General features: G+C 39.4%; 1 protein-coding gene across 4 annotated transcripts in view; it reads right to left on the reverse strand.

Moving 5' to 3' along the window:
• The window catches only part of LOC149309404 (band 4.1-like protein 4B), a 147,598-nt gene that overhangs the window by 88,334 nt on the left and 36,867 nt on the right, over nt 1-22,397 (reverse strand). For 3 of the 4 annotated variants that reach the window (XM_089532374.1, XM_089532377.1, XM_089532376.1), the window contains exons 2-5: nt 18,464-18,568; nt 8,079-8,121; nt 6,960-7,038; nt 3,573-3,617 (exon numbers count right to left, since the gene is read on the reverse strand). In XM_089532374.1, coding sequence (XP_089388500.1) covers nt 3,573-3,617; nt 6,960-7,038; nt 8,079-8,121; nt 18,464-18,568 — 272 coding nt within the window. Of the gene's footprint in view, nt 1-3,572; nt 3,618-6,959; nt 7,039-8,078; nt 8,122-18,463; nt 18,569-19,215; nt 19,311-22,397 lie in introns of all 4 variants that reach the window. The other variant, XM_089532375.1, reaches the window with a different exon arrangement.

Raw genomic sequence — 22,397 nt, forward strand, 5'->3', positions numbered from 1 at the left:
CCACCAAGATATATAGCAGCAGAATCTCTACTCATTTCTGTAAGACTTGCGTGTGGTGACATTGAAGAACTAGTGACACAGGATTGCCCAATAGCAGTACATTAGGGGTGGGCACCATCAGCAGGTTTAGGAACCAATTTTCAGCCTCTGAGAACCTATTGCTACTGGTGGTAGAAATAAATTCACTGGTATAAGTGTGTGTGTGTGTGTGGGGGGGGGAAACCACACTTCTGTTTTGTTTAAAACATTTTCCCCCTTTGGGACAAAGCCTGCAGGAAACATGTGCCTTATTCTAATCAAGAATTAGTTTGTAAGAGTACAGTTCTGGCTAATCCTCATAAAAGAACATAAAAATAAAGCTGGCTGTGCCAAGGTGGAGGACTCTTTCCAAGAATTAATCCCAGATATTCCTTCCTCTCCTTCACCAGAGACATGTCTTCCCTACACAGCTTCAGATATTCCCTACACAAACATTGCTTCTTCTATTACCTCTTCTCTCAGCCTATACAGTCGGCCCTTCTTATACACGGATTTTTTATACACGGATTTAAGCATACACGGTTTGAAAATATTCCAAAAAAGTATAAATTTACCTTGATTTTCCATTTTTTATAAGGGACACCATTTTGCTTTGTCATTATATGTAATGGGACTTGAGCATACACGGATTTTCTTATACACGGGGGATCTTGGAACCAAATCCCAGCATATAACAAGGGTCCACTGTACAATGAAAGAAAACAGGCAGAGCAGAGTAGCTCTATCTTGCCAGCCAAGTCCCCAGAAGAGCTCACAAAGCTTAAGCAGGGTCCCAAATTTGAAAGCTCATTTTTGCCACCACTTCTCCTCCACTGACACATGCTTTAAACACTCCTTGCCTTGCCTTTGTCAATCAGTCAGTCTGTTCCAAAATGGTGCCATTCTGAGCCACAGAGGTAATGTCCTGTGCCCGAGCCTCGCAAGTTTCCTAACCACCACTGCCATCACTAGTGACATGCAGCTAAGGGAGTGAGCTCATGGGGGTAGGCCAAGAGTGGGACACACCACCACACTAAATGATCAGTGAGGCTGTGTGGTGGTTTTAAGGGACCTCAAAAAGACATTTCATTCGCCTCCGGGCGCAATACAAGGTGTTGGTTATTACCTATAAAGCCCTAAATGGCTTGGGCCCAGGGTACTTGGAGGACCGCCTCTCTCCATACATTCCGCCTCGCACACTCAGGTCAGCCGGGAAGCAATTGTTAAGGGTTCCAGAAGCTAGATATACTACCACCACGCAGAGGGCCTTTTCTACCTCGGCCCCCAAGCTCTGGAACTCGCTTCCCGGCGAGCTCCACTCGGCCGCCTCGCTGGACCAATTCAAGAAGGGGTTGAAGACATACTTGTTCCAGCAGGCATACCCCTGACCCCTGAAGTACTCCCCCCCTCCCCTCTCAACAGCATTGGAAGCTGGCTTGAGATTTTTTATTTTGGGGGGGAGAATGTAACTGTGTTTTATCCTGTTTTTATTGTTGGTTTTTTTTATTGTATTGTGGATGTTTTAACCATGTTGTTAAACCGCCTTGATCTTTGGAAAGGCAGTATATAAATAAAATTGTTGTTATTATTATTATTATTATTATTATTATTATTATTATTCATGCAACCCTCATGCCCACTGTGGCACTAAAGGCTGCTGGTTCCCTCGTGTATCAATACTTTGACTGAAGCCCCCCTGCCACATCCTTTCCCCCTCACTGGCCCCTGCGGGGGGGGGGGGGGGCATATTGCTCACTTTGGGAATCATGGTTTAACTATTTGAAGGTTATGGCAATTTTGTTTATTTCTAAACATTTGGGGGGGGTCATGTGTGCTGTTGCTTATCTTCTTTTATTTTGTGTTTTCCACCCCTAGATAACTTACTTCCAATGTCTTTTGCATTCCATTTTTTAATATATGGCTTTAAAAAAAAACATGGTGGTATTACCCATAAGAGAAACATTGACCTCTTCCCATTAGCACAGTACTTTTAGCTGTTTCAGAAAAACAGCACTCTAAGCATATTGAACAAATCCAATTTACCAAACTACCTACACGTAACATGGCAACATGTTTCAATTTCATTGACTGGTCTTTACATTTTATTTACCTCCTGTCAACTCTTCTGTTTTGGGGTGTGCGTGCGAATCCTGCTTGCTTTATGAGACGCCTACGCCTTTCTTCTGACATCTTAAGCTTTTTTTTAAAAAAGAACATGTCTTCTTCTCTTCCTGACTCTGCATTGTCATCTTGAGAGCTAGGTTAAGTGATAAAGGTTTTCTTTGCTCTTTGCCCCCAAGGATGACTGCTGCTGTTGTGTTTAGCTGTAGTGTGATTTTTATTGATTATTCCACAGTTACTGGAATGAAACTATTGGGGGGGGGGGACCTTAACATAGTTACAGTGCAAAAGTAATGTAATAAAAAGACCATCGCTACTTCTTGGTGTAAAAAATATAACTAGTTTTCTTTAAAATAAAGAAAACATTTTTGGAGCATTTAGACAAGATTTTTTTTCATATTCTATGCTTCTGTATTTTAAACAAGAAGGGGGTGAGTCAACCCCATATGTATGGGCTGTGGGTGAGTGGATGTGGAAAGACAAAAAGAGATGCAGTAGATCAGAGACAAAAATGTAACTGTACAGGATATTAAATGTCAAGCTTTACAACTGCCTTCCCCAACCTGGAAGTTCCTTGCTATGGTCCCAAATACAACAATCTTATTGTAAACCACATCATCCTCAGCCAGCAATTAGATTATTATATTTGTTTGCATCTGGAAAGTGCCAGGTCAGCAATGTCAACTTCAATTCCCAAAAGAGCACTGTTGCAAAAGCCAATGTCACATATGCTGCTTGTGGGCAATGGTGTTCAACCATAGTATTATATACCATGGTCTTTGCTATTTTCTCTGTTGGTCTTTTTCTGCATGCTTCTTGTGGGGTTACATCCTAGAGAACTTTTTAAGATGATATTTGGGTCAAAATAAATTATTTATTATTACATAACTGATACTATATATCATTAAGATTTATTCAAATAAAGCTCTCTCCTATCTCAATACACAGAGCAGTGATGCTCACATCCTACTACATTTTACAGTGTAATCTGAGTATCTGATGTTTAGAAACACAGGCACAAAATGGTTTGCCACTTAAACACTTCTCAGTCATGTTAATGTACATTATGACTCTCTCTAACCCAACTTAATAGGTACTGATTTAGAAGCTGGTTGTTGAACTGCCAGCTATATGTATATATAATAATCTCTGTATCTTGCAGCTTCTTTTTACATTTTTAAATCTTTATTTTCCACTATGTTCTGTTATTGTCCTTTTATGACTGATCTATGATCATAATAAAGTTGATTGATTGACTGATTGATTGAAATTAAATTAACTGCACACTGCTTGCTGAAATCTTGTGCTTAATAAGATCTAGGACTTTTAAAAAAAATCATAAGGTTTTTATGTTCTTAACAGATGTACTTTGCTTTGAGCATCTTCTGACAGAAAATATGATTTAACAATTATAAAAATGATGATGAACTTACTTTCCTGAAAGAATGTCTTGCCTCAGCTGTAATACAAACAGGTACCTAGCAAATATATAAGCAAATAAATAAGCAAATAAATAAATAAATATCACTCTCACTTTCTAACTGTTCCCCAAACTCTTGAAATAACATAGTTCTTTTGTATCAGCACTTTCTAAGCCAGTGGTTCCCAACATGTGGGTCGGGACCCCTTCGGGGGTCCAACGACCCTTTCACAGGGGTCGCCTAAGACAATTGGAAAATACGTATTTGCATGTGGCAATGAAAATAATTGTATGGTTGGGGGTCACCACAACATGAGGAACTGTATTAAAGGGTCACGGCATTAGGAAGGTTGAGAACCACTGTTCTAAGCACTTTCTAGTAAAAAAAAAAAAATTCAAATCATATCAAGAAGCAATTTAGCAAATTTTAGCCTTGAAATCCCTGCATATAATTTCTAACTTCTATGCATTTTCCTGGAAAGAATGACCAGAATGAGAGCTTATTCCTATCATTTGAGAATATTTATAGAGATGTTTGTTGAAGAAATTAGTTATACAGTACATACTTTTGGCCAGCAGTTAAGCATTCCTTTTCTAGTTATACTAGAAGTTGAAGAGTAATAAAGTAGTAGTGACACAGTGAGATAGGAGTGCAGCTATCGCCTCCATCACTTCTGGCAACAGCATACCCTTTTGTAATAGTCCAAAAAAAATCTGGCACACTAATTGCCTCCCACCCCATAGACTCAGATTAAGAAAATATAACTTGCTCAAAGTCACAGTAGGTTTCCATGGCTGATCAGGGATATGAACTCTGGTCTCAAGAATCACTGTCCAATGCTCAAACCACTATACTACCATGGAGTAGTATACCATGCATTTATAAGGTTACAAAATGCAGAGTTGAAGGCACATGACAACAACACTTTGATAATTTTCAAACAGTAGGGTATATGAATTCTGTTGCTAACATTACCCTGAAAATAAAAGGGCTCACTGTCTGCCAGAAGTGAAATATGGTTGGCTCTTCTACACCTCTATGAATATTCATGAAGTTGTTAAGTTTCAAATGGAGATGTGCAATTTAGCACACTGTCTTCACTTTAGAAAGAAAGAAAAAAGTTTGAATAGTAAAATGTCCACCAGTATGACAGACTGGGTGCATGGAGACAAGAACTATGCATCACAAGGTCCCCTTTCCTAGGTGATTCCCGGGTACGATGAGACTGCAGCCTGATAAGTTTGTCCCACAGAATTCTGTGGTAGCCATTAGGAACTGTGACCCCTCAAATCTATACGCCTTCACTGGAATTCTGGTAATTGCTTCTGGCTCCAGTACAATGTTCAGAGCTGGTTTTTATACACAGAAGTACATATCCACAACAAGCAGGTGTTGTGTACTTCTTGACACTCATGGGAATCTTTCTATTTAGAATTCCAACAATGGTTTGAGTCCATGTATTGGTCAGGGGATGACTCAGGTGGCAGGAGAAAAGAGGGAAAATTATCTTTCTTTCTTTTTTTTTGACTTTACCACCATAATGAAACTTTACCTTATACAGAGTTATGAGGAAATGCCTTGAGGCTGGCAGAGGAGAGAGAGTCTGACAAGTGGGAAAGGGAAAATGTGTTCTTTGTTTCCTCCAGAAGCATCACTCTGTGGTGCAGGAAGTATGCTTTTGACCTCAAGAAACACAACCCTTGGACTCTAAATTCTCTCCAAATTACAGTACAGTCAGCCCTCCATATCCATGCATGGAATCTGCATCTACAGATTCCATCATACATAGCTTGAATATATATATTTAAAAAACCCCAAAAAGCAAACCTTGATTTTGCCATTTTATGTAAGGGACACAATTTTATTATGTCATTATATATAATGAGACTTGAGCATCCATGGAATCTGGCATCCATGAGGCGTCCTGAAGTTAAACCTCAGTAGATACCAAGGACCCACTGTAAATTGGGAAGTGATCAAACAGGCCACCTTCCTCCTTTTTACTGCCAAATTCAATATTCCTTGGCTCCTGGAAGCCACTTGGAATTATCAGTCATTGCTTACTGTTTGGTGTCTTGCTTCCCCACCTCAAAGTCCCCCAAGAATGCAGAAGGTACTAATGTATCTATTAGTGACTGCATTTTGCTGCAAAGCTGATAGACATGGAACCACTAATCTTGGCACTGGAAAGAAAAAAATGGGGACTAGCCACCAACAAACATTTCAGCTCTTTCTCAACCTGGGATAGCAACTTTTTAATTCCCTGCAAATAGTAGGAAGTACTGTATTCCCACACTTTCCAGAAGAATCATTCCCCTGAAATGCTTTAAAGTTTGAGGCATAAGTAGCAGGACAGAGTGGGAAGGAAGAAAAAGGGGGATGTTTTTTTTTGTTCTTTGTTTCCTTTCTGAAATGTGAGGATGACAGCTTTTTACAATATGGATCCACTGGGCCCTACCCATCTCTTCAATGACATTAAAACCAGCCGTGGGACCAAGGGATGATAGTTACCTCCTCGCACCATCTTCACCCCTTTTTCCCCTTTCCAAATGGCATCTTTTACACTTTATAGGCTCTGAAATCCACATGCCCTCGGGTCTTTAAACATATTTATGTTTATTTTAAATTTATGCCCACACATTAGCGAATACTCTGTAGCAGGGGTGGAAATTTTTGCAAAACATGGGTATATGTGGCCTAAAGTCTCTTTCTGTGGTTCCCATCACACCCCCAAGTTTTGATTTAAATAGCCCATTTTCCTGCCAAAATAGTTGTGGCAGTTAGTTGCCAAAGTTCTGGAGGCAACCTTAGAAAAAGCCACTTTGAAAGATGGTGTATACTTATTGTACATCATCATAAAGTACGCATTTGTTTATTGCATTATAGATAGAGTAAGCGATAATTCTGTAACCGATCAGGATATCAGCTGCCTTGCAAAAATCTCTGATACAAAATATAAACCAGTACCTTCTAGCTGTGCAAAAGATACAGGAATCCAAGAGCTGATCTCTTTGGATATTAACAGTGTGGGGCTCTCAGCCATTAGAATGTGTTTAAGTAGTTAGTGGAGTCTAGAATCACAATTAATCTAGAGAATGGGGTTTGAGTACAAGCTGCTCTGACAGGTTCTCTCAGAGTCACTTAATCAAAGGAATGCTATAACAATTGCATAATTCTGCAAAGGTCCAACAGAGCCTTAATTATAGGCACTAATCTTGCTAGGAATGCAAAATTTCCAACAATAACAACAACAAATTTTATTACAGCCAATTTAACCCCATTTGAGCAAATGTTGCACACAACTATGTTAAGTAACACCAGGATAGCAAAACACAACATTTATCTTCAGTGCCATCCCCATTTCAGGTATTATAGTTGCAGTTCAAAATTACTTTCTACCTTGTGAATTCCTCATGGAGGTTGTTTGGTTCTGACGAATAGTATTTGATTCGAAAGTTAAACATATATGGTGGCTCACCTATATAAATAAATAATTTAAAAATGTTAAAATGAGAAGCCATGCAATAGACAAGTTAAAAATCATACCCATATTTCAATTCACTAAGGGGGGCTGTGACAGGACTGAAGCTTCTGGCACAGTCAGAGCTGTGTGTGGTGTAAAAGTCAGATTGAGCAAGGAGGGGGCCAAAAACATGTCTGCTGAAGCGAGAAAGCAGAGTAGGCTATGAAATGAGAACAAGTCAACTGAGAGGAAACCTAGATGCAACAGTGGCAACCAAAATGGTTTATCACATATATGCCATGTTGATGTCAAAAGTATATATGGGCCTGAACAGACAGGCCAAAATAAAACTGCTTCGGGTCACTTTGGAGATATGCTGTTTAAATGATGCATGTGTCCTAAGAGGCTGGAAGCCATGCCAAAACCATGCTCCAGTCCTAAGGACTAGAGTGCAGTTTTGGTGCAGCTTCTGGCCTCTTAAGATGCATTTGTAATTTAAACAGCATACTTCCAAAGTGACCTGAAGCAGCTTTATTTTGGCCTGTCTGTTCAGGCCCTATATAACTTTAGCACTGAAAGAAGCACTCCCTCTAGCACCTCCATTTCACATCATTACTCAAACTTATTTTCCTCTAGTACAATCACTATACAGTAGAGTTGCACAACCCAGGGACTATATGCAGTATTCCAAGGATGCAAAGCCAGCTTCTGCAAAGTCCCCTGCTGTTATCACTTATTCCTCCCCCAATTCTCCTCTTTCATTATTTGGTTTAGGTTCCCTCCAGCAACCTAAAAGTTGCCTTGATTGCTATTTCTCTGTTGGCAAATCTGGATCACACCGTATATTTCTAATCATGTCAAAGCTGGCAAAAAAAAAAAAAAAAATGAATGCATGAAATGTTACCTGTAGAAGAATTAAAATGCTTAAAGCTCGATTACACACACAACTACCTTGCTCTAAATATCATAAATTTAGGAAGATAGCAACTAGAGAGCAATTTGAATCTCTACTTGGGAAACATTTAAGAATCAAGATGCAGATTCATCATACTTACTTTTTATTTGCTTCTTAAGGAGTTTTGAAAGGTCCAACCAGTGCTATGAAAAGAAAACACTTTTCTTAATAAACGTTGCAGGATTTCATTTGCCTTTTATGGCAAGAGTGGACAACTTGTTATCCACCAGAAGTTGTTGGATTAAATTTCCCATCAGTCTATCTGGGACAGCCAAGGATAAGAGAAGATGGGATTTACAATCCAACAACTGAGAGGACTTTAAAGTGCACACCCATTTTACAATTTACAGTCTGCCTTTATCTAGTGGTCAATAGGCATTTGACTATTTGTCTGCTTGCACACTAGTATGCATTATTGTGCACTACCATACTTTCTTCATTCAGTTTTGAGCCTCTACTGCTGTGCAAAAATAATAATCTGATTTTCCTTGCCTATCTACTGTTTTAGGGCCTCATCGCAGGGCGTTGCTACACCTATAGACAAGCTAGAAATCTGCCTGATCCTGGCTCATTGTGTTCAGCCAACTTTTCACCATCAGGTCAACCAAAACCTGGTCACCTGCTTTGTCTTTTTTTAGTTCTGGTCATATGAAAATCTGCAAGTGTCATTTCACTGTTGCACAGACTAGCCTACCAAATGAGGCCCAACCCCTTTGTGTTTCGGTTTCTCTGTTAGCTCTTCTACAGGCATTCCTCCAAAGGAATTATTATTATTATTATGATTTACTTATACCTCACTCTTCAGCCAAAGAGACATTTGGACATTTCCCTTCCCTCAGGCTTACAATCTAAAGAGACAAGACACAAAAGGAAAAGGGAATGGGGTGGGGAAGGGTAAGTTCTTGGCTGTATTAAAATGCACATTGCTTGAAATGTTGCTGCACACTTGGGTGTTCAATGGACAACTTGGTCATCTAGCATAACCATGTAGAAGACTAACATGCATAATTCAGTTTGTTCTAGGAGCATTTACTGGAGGGCAAATAGCCACTGTTTTGCACTACTGAGATATCATTGCAAACAAGTATGCTGAAGTTACTTATATTTTATCCAGGTGCTCTTTGCTTAGTCTTCATAGTCTGATATGCATATCAGAAATAACACGAGGGTCTGAGATCCTGCATCAGAAGAGGTACTGTAAAGGTTCACCAAAGCAGAACTATTATATTATATTATATTATATTATATTATATTATATTATATTATATTATGGTATATTATATTTATTGTATTTATATCTTGCTCTTCAGCCACAAAGGCTCTCAGAGCAGCTTACAGATAGTTAATTGGATAGTTCCCTGCCCTCAAGCTTACAATCTAAAAAGACATGACACAAAAGGAGAAGGGAATGGCAATGGGGAAGGGGAATAAGTCCAGTAGTTCTTCTCTTCCTCTGAGGCCTAGACCATGGCAGATGAACTGGAGGAAGGGAGGGTCCTTACTTCTTATTATAGTCTCCCCTCTCACAACACTCACCATCCTCCTGGGGGCAGATGTTGAAGAAACACCTGACTGTGTACCTATAAGGAGATCCACAATAGCGTCATACTTGGAGGACCCTAAACATCTATAGGAGGAGTTTTTGTTCTTCTGAGTCTGGTTACAGGTACACAGTCAGACACTTCTTCTATGTCTGTCATTCTCCACTGGCCAATAAATGGCTATGGGCTGGGATTGCACCAAGAAAGTATTTAATTCCTCTCTTCAAAATAATCAAATCCTTTCAGTGCGTCACTAACAGAATCCCAGTTAGTATTCTTCTGCAAAACAAGGCAAAACAGTGTTGATAAGTCAATGGGAATGACTCCCTCCTGCTGATAATCTACACTGTTAATACAAATCCTTGGCTAAAAATTATTCTCTTTTTCGGATATATATATAAATAATTTTACAACCTACACTTATTCTTAGCCAAAAGGCCGAGAACCTGATTTAAGCTAAGGACACCCAATGATATTCAACTGAATGGCAGTTGCACTAGATGTCCTTTTAATCATGGAATGCATTCTCTAACTAATTATTATTATTATTATTATTATTATTATTATTAATGTTTCCCCGCCTTTCCCAGTGGATCGAAGCGGGGTTACAGACTAAGTAAAAGCACAAAGTGTTTACCTCAAAATTCAATTAAAAACAGCTAAAAACAATAAAATATCCAACATCAGACAATAACAATAGCATCAGACAATAACTAGTCTCTATTGTTCAGTATATGCATATTAAACAGTACCTGAACTCATAGAATTACAAAAAAAAATTTTTTTTACAACAACGCAAATTTACCTGGTATTCAGTCACAAGGTAAAAAACACATGAACTACGGATATATTGAAATATTATCTGACCATGGCATATCAACTTATGCTATGGTTTGTTAGAAAGGCAAAAAAGCACATTATAATTGTCTCATATATTTTGGGTATATTTTGATCAGATCAATTCTCAAATACAGTGGACCCTTCTAATCCATGGGTTTTGTTTCTGCCCATCCCCACCCCCACCGATGGTAAAACCTCATCTTAGTCAATGGGCAGTGAAGTATAAGCACCCCTGCATCAGCACGCTACCACTGGCTAATGTGGAGTAGGGCAATCCATAGTAGTCCCAACCTGCCAATGGCTAGCCTGTTGATATGGTGATCTCACTGTACTATAAATGACACCAAATTAGGGGGAATGTTTTTCCAGATATATGGCACATGCCATCAAAATAATAATTCATTGTTACTCTTAAATTGTAGAACCCATTTGTTTTCTAAAAAGTTTTAAATTTTCACACTGGACACAATATACTATAGATTAATTTAGGAAAAATTAGATAAAGATTGCTTCAGCCATCCCGTGATATCATAAAAACTTAAGCATATGATCACATAGACGCATAATCCAAAGATGTACACCTTAAAAAAAATAACACATGAATTCTTGTAACCTTACATATTATTAATTTTGGCATGGCTTGTGGACTACAGTTGCCACTCCTTTCACGTGGATTTGAGATCCGCATTCTTGATTACACTGTACACGGACGGGTGACTTCGATTAAACCCAATGGGGCACACACACACACACCCCGATGCCATGCACCTCCTGCAAGCTCATAGGGGCACATCCCATTCAAACCTATGGGGTTTGAATACACGTGAGTCCCATTTTCACAGGGTGTGTATGTCCAGAATAGATCCCATGCAAAAACAATGAGAGTGCAAATTGATTACAACTCTGAAGGAAGTGCATTATACAATCCAAGACCAACACAAGAAAAAGCTGTCTCCTGTACGCCTATCAAGCAAGCTTTTATTGGTGATGGCATTCTCAAGAATATAGCATGGATAACATTTATTAATACATGAATAACGCATGTTGTAAAAATAGAGCCTAAAAAAAACCACTGGATGTGTTACATGACAAACATTTTTAAGGCCACATGTCAAAACAGTGTAGAAAGCAACAATCTGGAGCTAGTGAAGGACTCTCACACAAGGCTTATAGATCTGAATCAACCAGATGTCCTTCAGTCAGTACGAATCAACATCTACCACCTACTATGTGTAATAAAACTAGAATAACTTATGGTTGAGTTAAGTTCAGAATTTCTGAAACACAAGGCACAAATGCTTTTTTTTAGTGGCAGTGACATGACATATATGGTCACACTGCACATCTTGACACTCAATGCAGAATTTCTGCTACAGATGTTTATCCCATAAAAAGTATGAAGGTCTACCTTTCGAAATGCCCAGCAACTCTGAATAGTTAAAATGCCAATCTTGGAAATTTTAGTTGTTTCAAAATATTTAAGATGTAATATTTCATTTATTTCACTTATATGCTGCTTTTCTCCAAGAGTGGGACCCAAGGCAGCTTCTGGAAACAGATCTTTTGGTAGCAGAAGTCAGCTATATCCTTACTGAGAATAGCAATCCAATGAAGAAAATATTTTGTTTTGCTCATCCAAGAAAATGCCTGTGTTTCCCATCACATCCAAGAAAAGAAAATGCTCCTAGTGTTTTCAGATGCTCCAACCATCAAGGACCCTTGCTATAAAAAAATAGGACCCTCTTATACTATATGATCTGGAGGAGCACTTTTGAAGGTAAGCATGCAAACAGTTTATTTCCAGTTGAAGGACAAATGCTGTCATGCTGAGGAACTGTGCTAATCATAGGAAATAAAGTAAACCTACTGTTTCTGTAGCCAATTTAAAGCAGCAAGTTTGCAGATTGCCATTGGTGCTACTGTGTCATCATGCTGGGCTATACTGGAAGAAAATGCTGTGACCAGAGTTGGCTGAAACAGTCCAAAGTACCTGAAGTGATTAGCCAGTAACCATCTGACACTGAATTATGTAAGGGCAATTAAAAAATGGGTTTTCACCACTCTACTAAGATGCAGAGGAGGGATTTATGCATATTTATACCTGGTATCAAAGTTCTTATGAAAAAGGTTCCTCCATGTAACTGCATTCCCATCCACTCCACTCTCCACTATGTGTGGAGAAAACATTTACATGGAAGTGGACTTGATGATGCCCTTACTGAGACCAAAATATATATATGGAAAGCAGCATGTTTATTCAACACTGATTCTTAGTGGAGTAATTGAAGCAGTGATATAGAAGCAGAGGGGTGGGGTGGGGGACATTGGCCAGATGAATGCAAAGAGATAATGTTGGAAGAGTCCCAAAAAACCATGCATTCCAGCAATGGAAAATGTGTGATTTTTGTGTGATTAGTCAAACACAACTGAATACATCTCTTCCTGATCTGTCACTATCCTCCAGCTCCATCACAGGACACATTCAAAGAGCATTCCTTGATAAGAGAGAGTCATTCAGTCACTTAAATTGTGAGTACACTGTGCTGATGCTGCTGAGCTGCAGATGTGAGAAATCAATATTTTCCAGTAACCAAGTGCTTTAGGCCTTTACCTGAAGAAAAGATCACCATGTCTGAGTGTAAAACATGCCACACAAGAATGTGCAAATTCAAGAGGTTCTAAATTATTTTCTGTACACTATGTCAATATGAAAACTATGTGACAATCAATTTTACCCAAGTTCAGAATTTTAACTTATCAGGAAATATACACACTATTTGAATATTGTTCCTAATCAAACTGTTATTAAAGAAAAAAATTAACTTCATTTTTATCCCACAAGATAGTCTATAGTGTGTCCCTTCAACTTATTTCCACACAGTTACTATTTTCAGCTGGCACCTACAAAAACCAACTGAATACAAGGCTGGGAATCCTTGGATGGTTGGCTTGAAATGCATCATTCTTCCCTCTTTTCCACTAGGGAAAATACAGGAGGGATCTAGATGCTTTTTAGATGGTTTTCCCAGCAGCTTCTAGGAGTAGCAGTTCACTTCCCCTCTACTTTCCCATGCAGCAGGGGGGAAAGGATATGAAGCCAAACCCCAGGAGAAACAGCAGATGAAAAAGCCCCATATACCTTTTCAGCACTGTGATTCTGTTTACTTCACTGAAGGGGAGTGTCATCTCATAGGTCCTTGACACCATCAACTCTCAAGGAGATGCCAAGCCAAAAAAACAAGTAATGCAGTTTTATTTGCTCCAGTGCATAACAATAAACATACGCTCCTCCAGCACCACCAGCAAAGGTTAGGCTCACCACAGGACCAGAGATGAACTCCCAAACTACTGAGGTAGACCAAAAAGCGTTAGTTTGTTTGGGCTCCTGCTGGTGGCTACAGGGTAAATGGGCACAGCATCTCTCCTGGGTCTTTTCTTTCACTCCCTTTCTCTTTCTCTCCACAGCTCAAAGAGGGATGGTGGGTTGTTCCTTAGCCTTCTCTCTGAACAGTCCTCCTAACAATAAATCCAGCACCCTGATGGATGGCTATTTATAACACCACCCTCTCACTGCCCACAATGCTGCATTTTATTGTAGAACTGCCCAACCCATTAACTGCCGAGTTTATCTCCCTATTTTATTCCTTCCAGTGTTGTTTGTTTGCTTTCCTACCCATCCCCTTATGCCTTCCTGGCTTTCCCTCCTTCCCTTCCCTTCCCTTCCCTCCTTCTTTAGACCATCCCCATCCCATCCCCTTTAGTTTTTTCGCTTCTTTCTCTGTGGTTGGGAGAGAGCAGAGATGGCTGGTTGCCTTCTTCCTTCCTCCACTTGCCTGCCTGGTCCTCCAATGGCACTCTGTCATCTGTCTTAGCTGGGGGCAGAGACTCAGTTGGTGTTTAGCCCCTGTCTCCTTGCCTCTCTGATGGTCCTCTTTGTGTTGCTGCTCAGCTGGGGGACTGAGACTGGACTCAGTTGGTGTTTAGTCCCTGTCTCCTTGCCTCTCTGATGATCCTTATGCATTACCTACTCAGAAATAAGTGCCATCAAGTTCAATAGGATTTCATTCCTAGCGAGTATATGTTGGACCTCACTCTAACTTGGTTCATAAGATGGACCTTTTGGAATTTCAGTAGTTTGACTTCCAAATTCAACCCTACAACTTAACTTGGATAACAAGTAACAAAAATGTTACTAAATTTCAGAGTGTCTAGCATGGTGTTACAAAGAGTTATAGCAGCCAAAAACTGTAAGGTGGCCCAAATTGCATTTTGGGGAGAAAATGGGATATAAATCTGGCAAATAAATAAGGAAACAAGTCTATATTATTGCATTTCTGCTAGATCATAAAACAGAGTCTAAATTATTTTGATTTCTGAAGGACTGAAGTCTGATAATTAAAAAACAACACCAAAACTGAAATACTTACTTTCCTAGTCACAAATAAATCAGCATTCTTTTTTTTTTTTTTAAATGACAGTTTCAGGGACTGTCCAATTGCACTGTATATAACAACTCTTCCAATCTGCTGTCCAATTAATGCCAGAGATAATTCAGCCTCACATGCACCTAACATTTTAAACATTTTAAAGCCACAGCACAACTTGTCCTATTCTATAATTAGGTAATTACAACAAATGGAATACTGTATTCAGATCAGTAGTAAACAATTGTTGAACTATGCTGCTATTCTCTTCAAACTGTATCTAAGCATTGCAAAGCTGCTTTACATATTGAGGTTGGGGCAGTTCCCAAGGAAACTAGCCCTAGCTACATTACTACTCTGTGTGAGAGAAGTGAATAGGCATCCCAGGTACACAGTTCAAATCAGGCCTGTGATAAGATACACTTGGGGAGAGGGATACAGCAATCCTTCGCTATATGGCCTATATGGCCCCAGCCTCATTTTTATACTTTCTTCTTTGTGATACAAAAAGGGCAGATAGGGGTCAGTTACTCCAGGGCCCCAATCTGCCCTGAACTTGGCTCAACAGAGCCAAGAAAGAGCAATCTTTAAACACCGTGCCGCTGAAACATCTTGAAGCCACCTACATCTGGGCGGCTGGGTGGCTTCTGCCCAGCTTGTGGGTGTCTTGGGAGCGAGCAACATGTAAAAGCCATGCTCCCAAGACACCCAGAAGGTGACTTTAACGGGCCATCCTTTGGGAATTATACAGACAATTTGGTAGCCCATACAGGATTTCAGGGGCCCATGGTAGAACTAAATGAGAAAATCAAGAAGCAAAATGCAATTCAGATGTTATGATAACTAGCTTAAAAAGTGCTCTTTTAATGCAAGCTGTTTTGATTGAACTTATGTTAATTGAAAGATCTGTTTCTGAATGACATTTCTTGCACTAAAAAAATAAAGTGATTAAAAAGAAGCAACTGACACTGGATACTGGTCTAACAATGAACAACTGCCATTAAATTACAATCAGGCCTTGGTATTCAAGGGAGATCCCCCTGCGGATACCAAAATCTGTGGAGGCTTAAGTCCCATTGTCCTCAGTGGTGGCACAGCCATGTGGCCATGCCACCATTGGGGACAATGGAACTTTGCTGCCCCGATCTCCTAAAGCCAGTCTCACTGTTCCCACTGTGGTGGGCAGCAGGAGGCTGCCTCCTCTTCCTCCTCCCCCCAACCACTTCCCTCCTCCTCCTCTTCTTCCTCCTCCTCTCCCCGCACCACCTTGCTCCTTCTCTTTCTCCTCTTCCTTCCTTTCTCCTCCTCTTCCTCCCCACGGCCGCTTCCGCTGCCACTTTCTCCTCCCTTCTCTTCCCTTGCTGCCCCTTCCCCCCACACACATGAACTTGCCGTCCATAGATGCTGGAATCCGCGGGTCGCAAGTCTGCGGATACAGAGTGCAGACTGTATTAAAGTGAAAATATTTAAATTCAAACAGTGGTAGAATTCAAAGATATAGCCGTGTTAGTCTGTAGAATCCATATGTAGCGAGATCTTGTAGCACTTTTGAGACTAACTGAAAGAAAGAAATTGGCAGCATAAGCTTTCGTAGACTTCAGTCTACTTCATCTAATGCATCTGAGGAAGTAGGCTGAAGTCCACAAAAGCTCATGATGCCAATTTCTTTCTTTCAATTAGTCTCAAAGGTGCTACAAGATCCCTCTACATATTAAATCCAAACAGTCATTGTTGTTCCAGTAAGAGGGTTGGAAAACAGTAGTAATAAAAAAAATTCATTTTTAAAAAATGAGTAATCAGTTAAAAATGGCAGGACTTTTTAAAAGTCATTTGGTTTAAACCAGCCAAACCTTATATTAAGTGGAGTGTATACAGCAGCAGGAGATGATAACTTCTCTCCCGCCTTTGTCCCAATATTGGGACTCAAGGCATCTTATAATTTACAAAACAGAACGGAAAATACAAAAAAGTTAACATTAAAGTGAAGGATTACTATATACTAAAATTATCAGCTGAATGAGTGAATTATATGCTGGCTTTGTCTCTCATAGTATTCCTTTGATCTTCAAACAAAATAGCTAAATTTGGACTAGAGTCAAGGTACTTCAAATTTATAACTGGGACCAGAGTAGAGGAAAGTTTTGGGGACAAACTGAGCTAGCAGATGGAAAAGAATGCTGTGGAAGAACAATCACAAGTAGTTGTTAACAAGAAGAGATAAGAAGAAAAGAAAAGGAGAGAAAATAAGAATTTCAGAGTGTACAGTTTACCCAGACCGGCTAGAGGCAGGGAGGAGGGACAATGAGGAACAAGTATTCAGCAAGGTAGACTGGCTCAGCGGGTAGTAAAATGCTAGCACCTGCTTCAATACCATTGTGTGTTTCTATTATTATTATTAACCTTTATTTATAAAGCGCTGTAAATTTACACAGCGCTGTACATAAAATCTTTTAATAATTTGTTTTATTTATATACCGCTATTCCAAAGATCATAGCGGTGAACAGCAAGTAAGCTAATTAGCAAGTAAGCTAATTAGCAAGTAAGCTAATTAGCCCCCAACAGTCTGGGTACTCATTTTAGCTCCCTCCTCGGAAGGATGCAAGCCTGAGTCGAGCTTGGGCCCTTTTGCTGGTCTTGAACTCGCAACCTTGTGGTTTCGAGTGAATGGCTGCAGTACAGGCATTTAACCACTGCGCCACCAGGGCTTAGTTAGACGGTTCCCTGCCCTCAGGCTTACAATCTATTATTATTATTATTATTATTATTATTATTATTATTATTATTTATTCAACAGTCTGTCAATTTTAATTTACATTACCTTTATAAAGAAATGACATATTATTAATTTACATATTTACATAAAACCTCCACTCTTGTACACCCTTTACTGATTGATTCCGAGTCATGCATTCCTCATCTTGTCTTTACTTCTCCCCCATTATGTTATTTATTCATAATATTCTACATCTTTCTATATAATGTTAAAATGTATATCTATATGGAAAGTACAGGTCTACATCCTTATATCATTCTTATACCCTTAAACATAACCTGTGGTATTATTTTAATCATTAGAAATGTGATAATTTATTTTATATATTTTAACCCGTATTATTAATCTCTTCCCCTCCTAGATTATTAGATGGTCTGGTAATGGCCTTGCAGAGCGCCCTTACACACAGGATCTGTCATGGTAAACTCCCTGTCTTCTTTGCCTCCCCCCCCCCCCCCACCTTCTTGAGCTGGAATCCTGTATTACTCAATTTGGGCTATTTATATCTCATTGGATTCTGTATGCACAGGACTGCAGTGCTGGTTATTAGAAGATCCTACCATTCAACCAAGAAAAATAATGCCTGTAGAACCTCACCCTCGGTCTCAACAAAATTCAGTCAGAAAGGGGGCGGGGGGCATTTATCTTGGCATTGACTACTGCAGAATATACCTTAAGAACCTAAGAGTGGGTCATATCAAAGGTTCAGGGTTCCTCAAGGTACTTCTAAAATGCACAACATACCTAGAATAAAGTATCAGTTTTGTACATGGATACAGGCTTTTAATTTCATACTGGTGACAGTTTCCAGGCCTCTTTGGAAAACAGTGACCTAACATATTAGCCAGCCTTTTGTATACTCTTCTGGGCATCCTAATTGCCACAATATAAAAGTCATATACATACCATAATTTGGAATGCATCAATGAACTGCAAGCCAAAGTAATCTGTTTCCACAAGGTCCAAATGATACACAATCTGATCAAACAGATCTTGCCCTTTTGCATGTTTCTGCAAGAAAAAAATAATAAAATTTTGTTACAAATACATATTTATTTTATGCAAACTCGATACACTACTTATATGCAAAGAGGCTGCACTCATCTGTACATTGATTTCTTAGTATCTCTGTATTTTAGACTCTATTTTTATACTATTCTTTATCCAAGGGTTTAGCATGGGGTGAAGATTCACAAGTGCCATTTGAAGTAGGTTAGACTAAGAGACACTAACTAGCTCAAGGCTACTCAAGGAACCTCTTAGCTGAGAATACTGCTGATTTTCAGTCTAATGTTATTAGATTCCTGGACCACCCAGGCTCTCAATCCTGCGCAACACTAAGCAGAAAACAGGCATCATGGAAATTCTCCCCACAACTCTGGATATTTTTAAAAAATTATTTTATAAAATGTACAGCTTGGCAAAAACCATCTCTTGTTTAGGAATAGAAAGTCCAAAATGTTTCCCAAATCAAAATCTGACAGAAAAGGAAGAAATATATTCACTAAGATCTGGCAGTGGAAGATGTAGCTACAGTGACATCACCATGACATCTTTCAATGCAGCCACACACACACACCCCAATCCTTTCTTTTAAGCCATGCAGCCCCCTCCCCACAGCCATTTCCAAGGCACTGGCTGGACATGTCATTACTCACCGTCTGACTCTCCAGCGCCTTGGAAATGGCTATGTTGGGGGGAGCTGCAAGGCATTAAAGGTAGGATCTGGGACGCCCTTTTGGTTGTTGCAATCCTGCAATGATCATAAATGTTAATTGGAAAAATTACAATATCATTAGTCAGGCTTAAAACATCATAACTACTCAACAAGATGCCAGCCACTGTTTTATTTTGTCCTGTAATAATATGTATGGGTTTTGACAATCCTGCCCCCTTTGTGAAAACCATCTTACTATCTGTATAGCATGTAAACAACATAGTTTTGCACCATCCTAACTGTATTAGAGTTGTACATCACTGAAGCAACAATCACACAACAAGCAGCACATCTTTGCACTAGTTATGCTGCTTCTGTAATCCCGATGAGGATACTATCCTTGTGCGACATCCTAGAAAACGCAACAGCTTGCATAACAAAATTGATACCACTGGAAATCACCAACAGGATTCCAGCCAAAGTCTTGAAACATTTTCAGACTTTTGGCAGCTGTAATCATCCACTATTATTACGCATCTCCAAACAAAATAATGACTATTGAACAAATTAAAAGCCACAACAAAAACATATATTTTGAAAGTATATAATATTCAACATTCTCATACACAAATCACTTAAGAGCAAACCAACAAGCAAAACAAATAAAATTAACAGGTTGGCAGAATAATGAATTGACTGCACCAATCATAAAGCATACAGCTGATTCACAAACAGTGCCAGGGCACATCAAAGCCCCACAACAGGGGACAGAGTGTGACCTCCAAAAATCAACAGGCAGTATGCTGAATGCTCCAATTTCCTCAAAATGAGCAATTGGAGTGAGAAGGCAGGGAGTACTCTCTGGGAGTTTAGCACAGAGATCATTAAAGGGAAATCCAGGGAAATGACAGAAGTACCTGGAATGTCCAATTTTGCTGTACAGTGGTTCCAAGGCCCTGGAGGCTATTATCATGTTTGACTTCCTGCCTCATAAAAAAAGGAGTTCTACTGCAGGCTAGTATCTCTAAAGAGACAATATGTAAAGGCTTTAGGCACACCTCTGTGTTCTTCTCAAGAAAGATAAAGGACAGGCAGGAAGTCCTCCTAGAAGGTGTGTGTGGTTTCCAAAGAAGAGGAAGAAAATAGACAAAAAGGTGCATAAGATCAGGACAGTGAGGTGATATTCCATACCACTGGAACTAAATTACTGATACCTGACTCTTTTCATGAAGCATGTACCCACCTCACCTGGAGATGGAATTCATCCTGTGCGCCACAGAACACTGAAGAAGACACTCAGGATCACACTGGTGAAACAAATGTAACTACCAGACTGAGACTGAGCAAATATTTGAGTCTCACTATCGAGAGAAATGAATGTACCAATGTACGCATCACCCATGTTATCTTGGAAGTGGTCTGTTTCTGGAACTTGCACACAAGATGTGATGGAGATGACACTCAGATTCATGAAACTATTTATCTACTGTCCTATACTGGTAATCTATACTGGGAAGAAATAATACAATCAAAAGTAATGCTGAATGGATCTCCAAAGTCTGGGTAGGAAAGTGAAGAATTCAGGGACACAAGTGGCATTTGAGTGTCACTGGGAAATTTGGTTCAATAAATCATGAGTCAATAAATCATGAGAAATTTGGTTCAATAAATCATGGCACATGGTATCAGTATGAATGATTCCTTTTATATCAGAAGTATCCCTAAAAGGATCTGGGGGGAATGTTTTTGGCAGGAACCTTGTGAACCTCACCCACAATAATTATAGGGAGATACCCTAGAGCTAACTCTTGAACTATATATTAAGGAAAGAAACACCGGTGCCAATACAAGTGAAGAGGTAAAGCAGCAGAGATGGAGCCCAATGATTTCCAGGTAAATACAGCAGGGAAACCTGGAAGTTGCAGATCGAGGAATACATAATAGCATCTGATAATGGGAAATAAATTTGAAAAATTAACACAGGATTGTAAGTGCAATTTGACTGATATCATTGAGATTTGGGGGAATAAGATTCATAACTGGAAGACAGCAATTCAAGGTCAGACCTTTATCAAAAAGAACAGATCTAACAGGAAAGAGGGGGAGACATTATTATATGTAAACAATACATACACCTGTATGGAAATGCACATTCCTGAGAAGGCAATGCGGGTGAAAACATTTGGGTAAACATATTCCATCGCCTGACTAGTTTATAGCAATTTAAGTAATAAAAAGTAAAACTGAAAAACAGTGATGCTGAAATAACTAATAAGGAAATGTCCCCACCTTTAAGAAAGAGAAAAAGGTAGACCCAGGAAACTACAAACCAATCAGACTGATGTGAGTATGGAGAAAAATCCTAGAACAGATTGACCATTCAAGCATTGATTGCTGAGAGTCAACAGACAATAAATGGGCCCAGAGCAAAAGCCTTATTGCAGAAGAAAGCAACGTGGAAATGGAGCCGGAGAGCAGCAGCTTTCTCCATGCCTTACATCATGATGTAGTAGCGCTTCAGTTCTCTTTCTGGTGGGAGATGGTTGTAAAAGTGTGTCTTTTTTCTAGGTGGAAAAATCTGTTCGACAAAAGACACACCTGAATTCTTCCTAGAAACCAACGTGACTAAACTGAGACTGTCACACTTTAGCCATATAATGAGAAGGCACGTCTCACTAGAAAAGACAATGATTCATAAGGTAGAAGGCAGAAGGAAAAGTGGAAGATCACATTCCAGATGGATAGACTCAATCAATGAAGTCATGGCACTGAGTTTGAAAGACCTGAGCAGGGCTGTTGATAGGGTGACTTGGAGGTCTCTCATTTACGGGGTTGCTATAAGCTGAAGTCGACTTGACATCAGTTAACAACAATAAAAGTATGCTTCACTAAAACAGTTACAAAAGGAGTCAATCTGAATTTGTAAGCCGAGGAATACATTCTCTTTAACAGGAAGCTGTTCTTTATTTTTGTCAGTAGTGCTTTCAATTTTTAACTTGTGACATTTGTACAAACAGTACTGCTGTCATTCTTGGTTGTTTTTTTAAAGGTCATATTTGTATGTGCACACACAGAGGCATTAGAAGTTCACGCTTCTTCATCCTTTCCAATGAAAGCTGAAAGGGGGAAAATGTTCAGAATTGATGAAGTATTTTGCAGCAGTCATGTTTAATGTCAGCATGG

The sequence above is a fragment of the Sceloporus occidentalis genome, unplaced genomic scaffold (assembly GCF_023333645.1).
Source record: "Sceloporus occidentalis isolate IW3139 unplaced genomic scaffold, rSceOcc1.0.p SCAF_7, whole genome shotgun sequence".
Classification (NCBI taxonomy): Eukaryota; Metazoa; Chordata; class Lepidosauria; order Squamata; family Phrynosomatidae; genus Sceloporus; species Sceloporus occidentalis.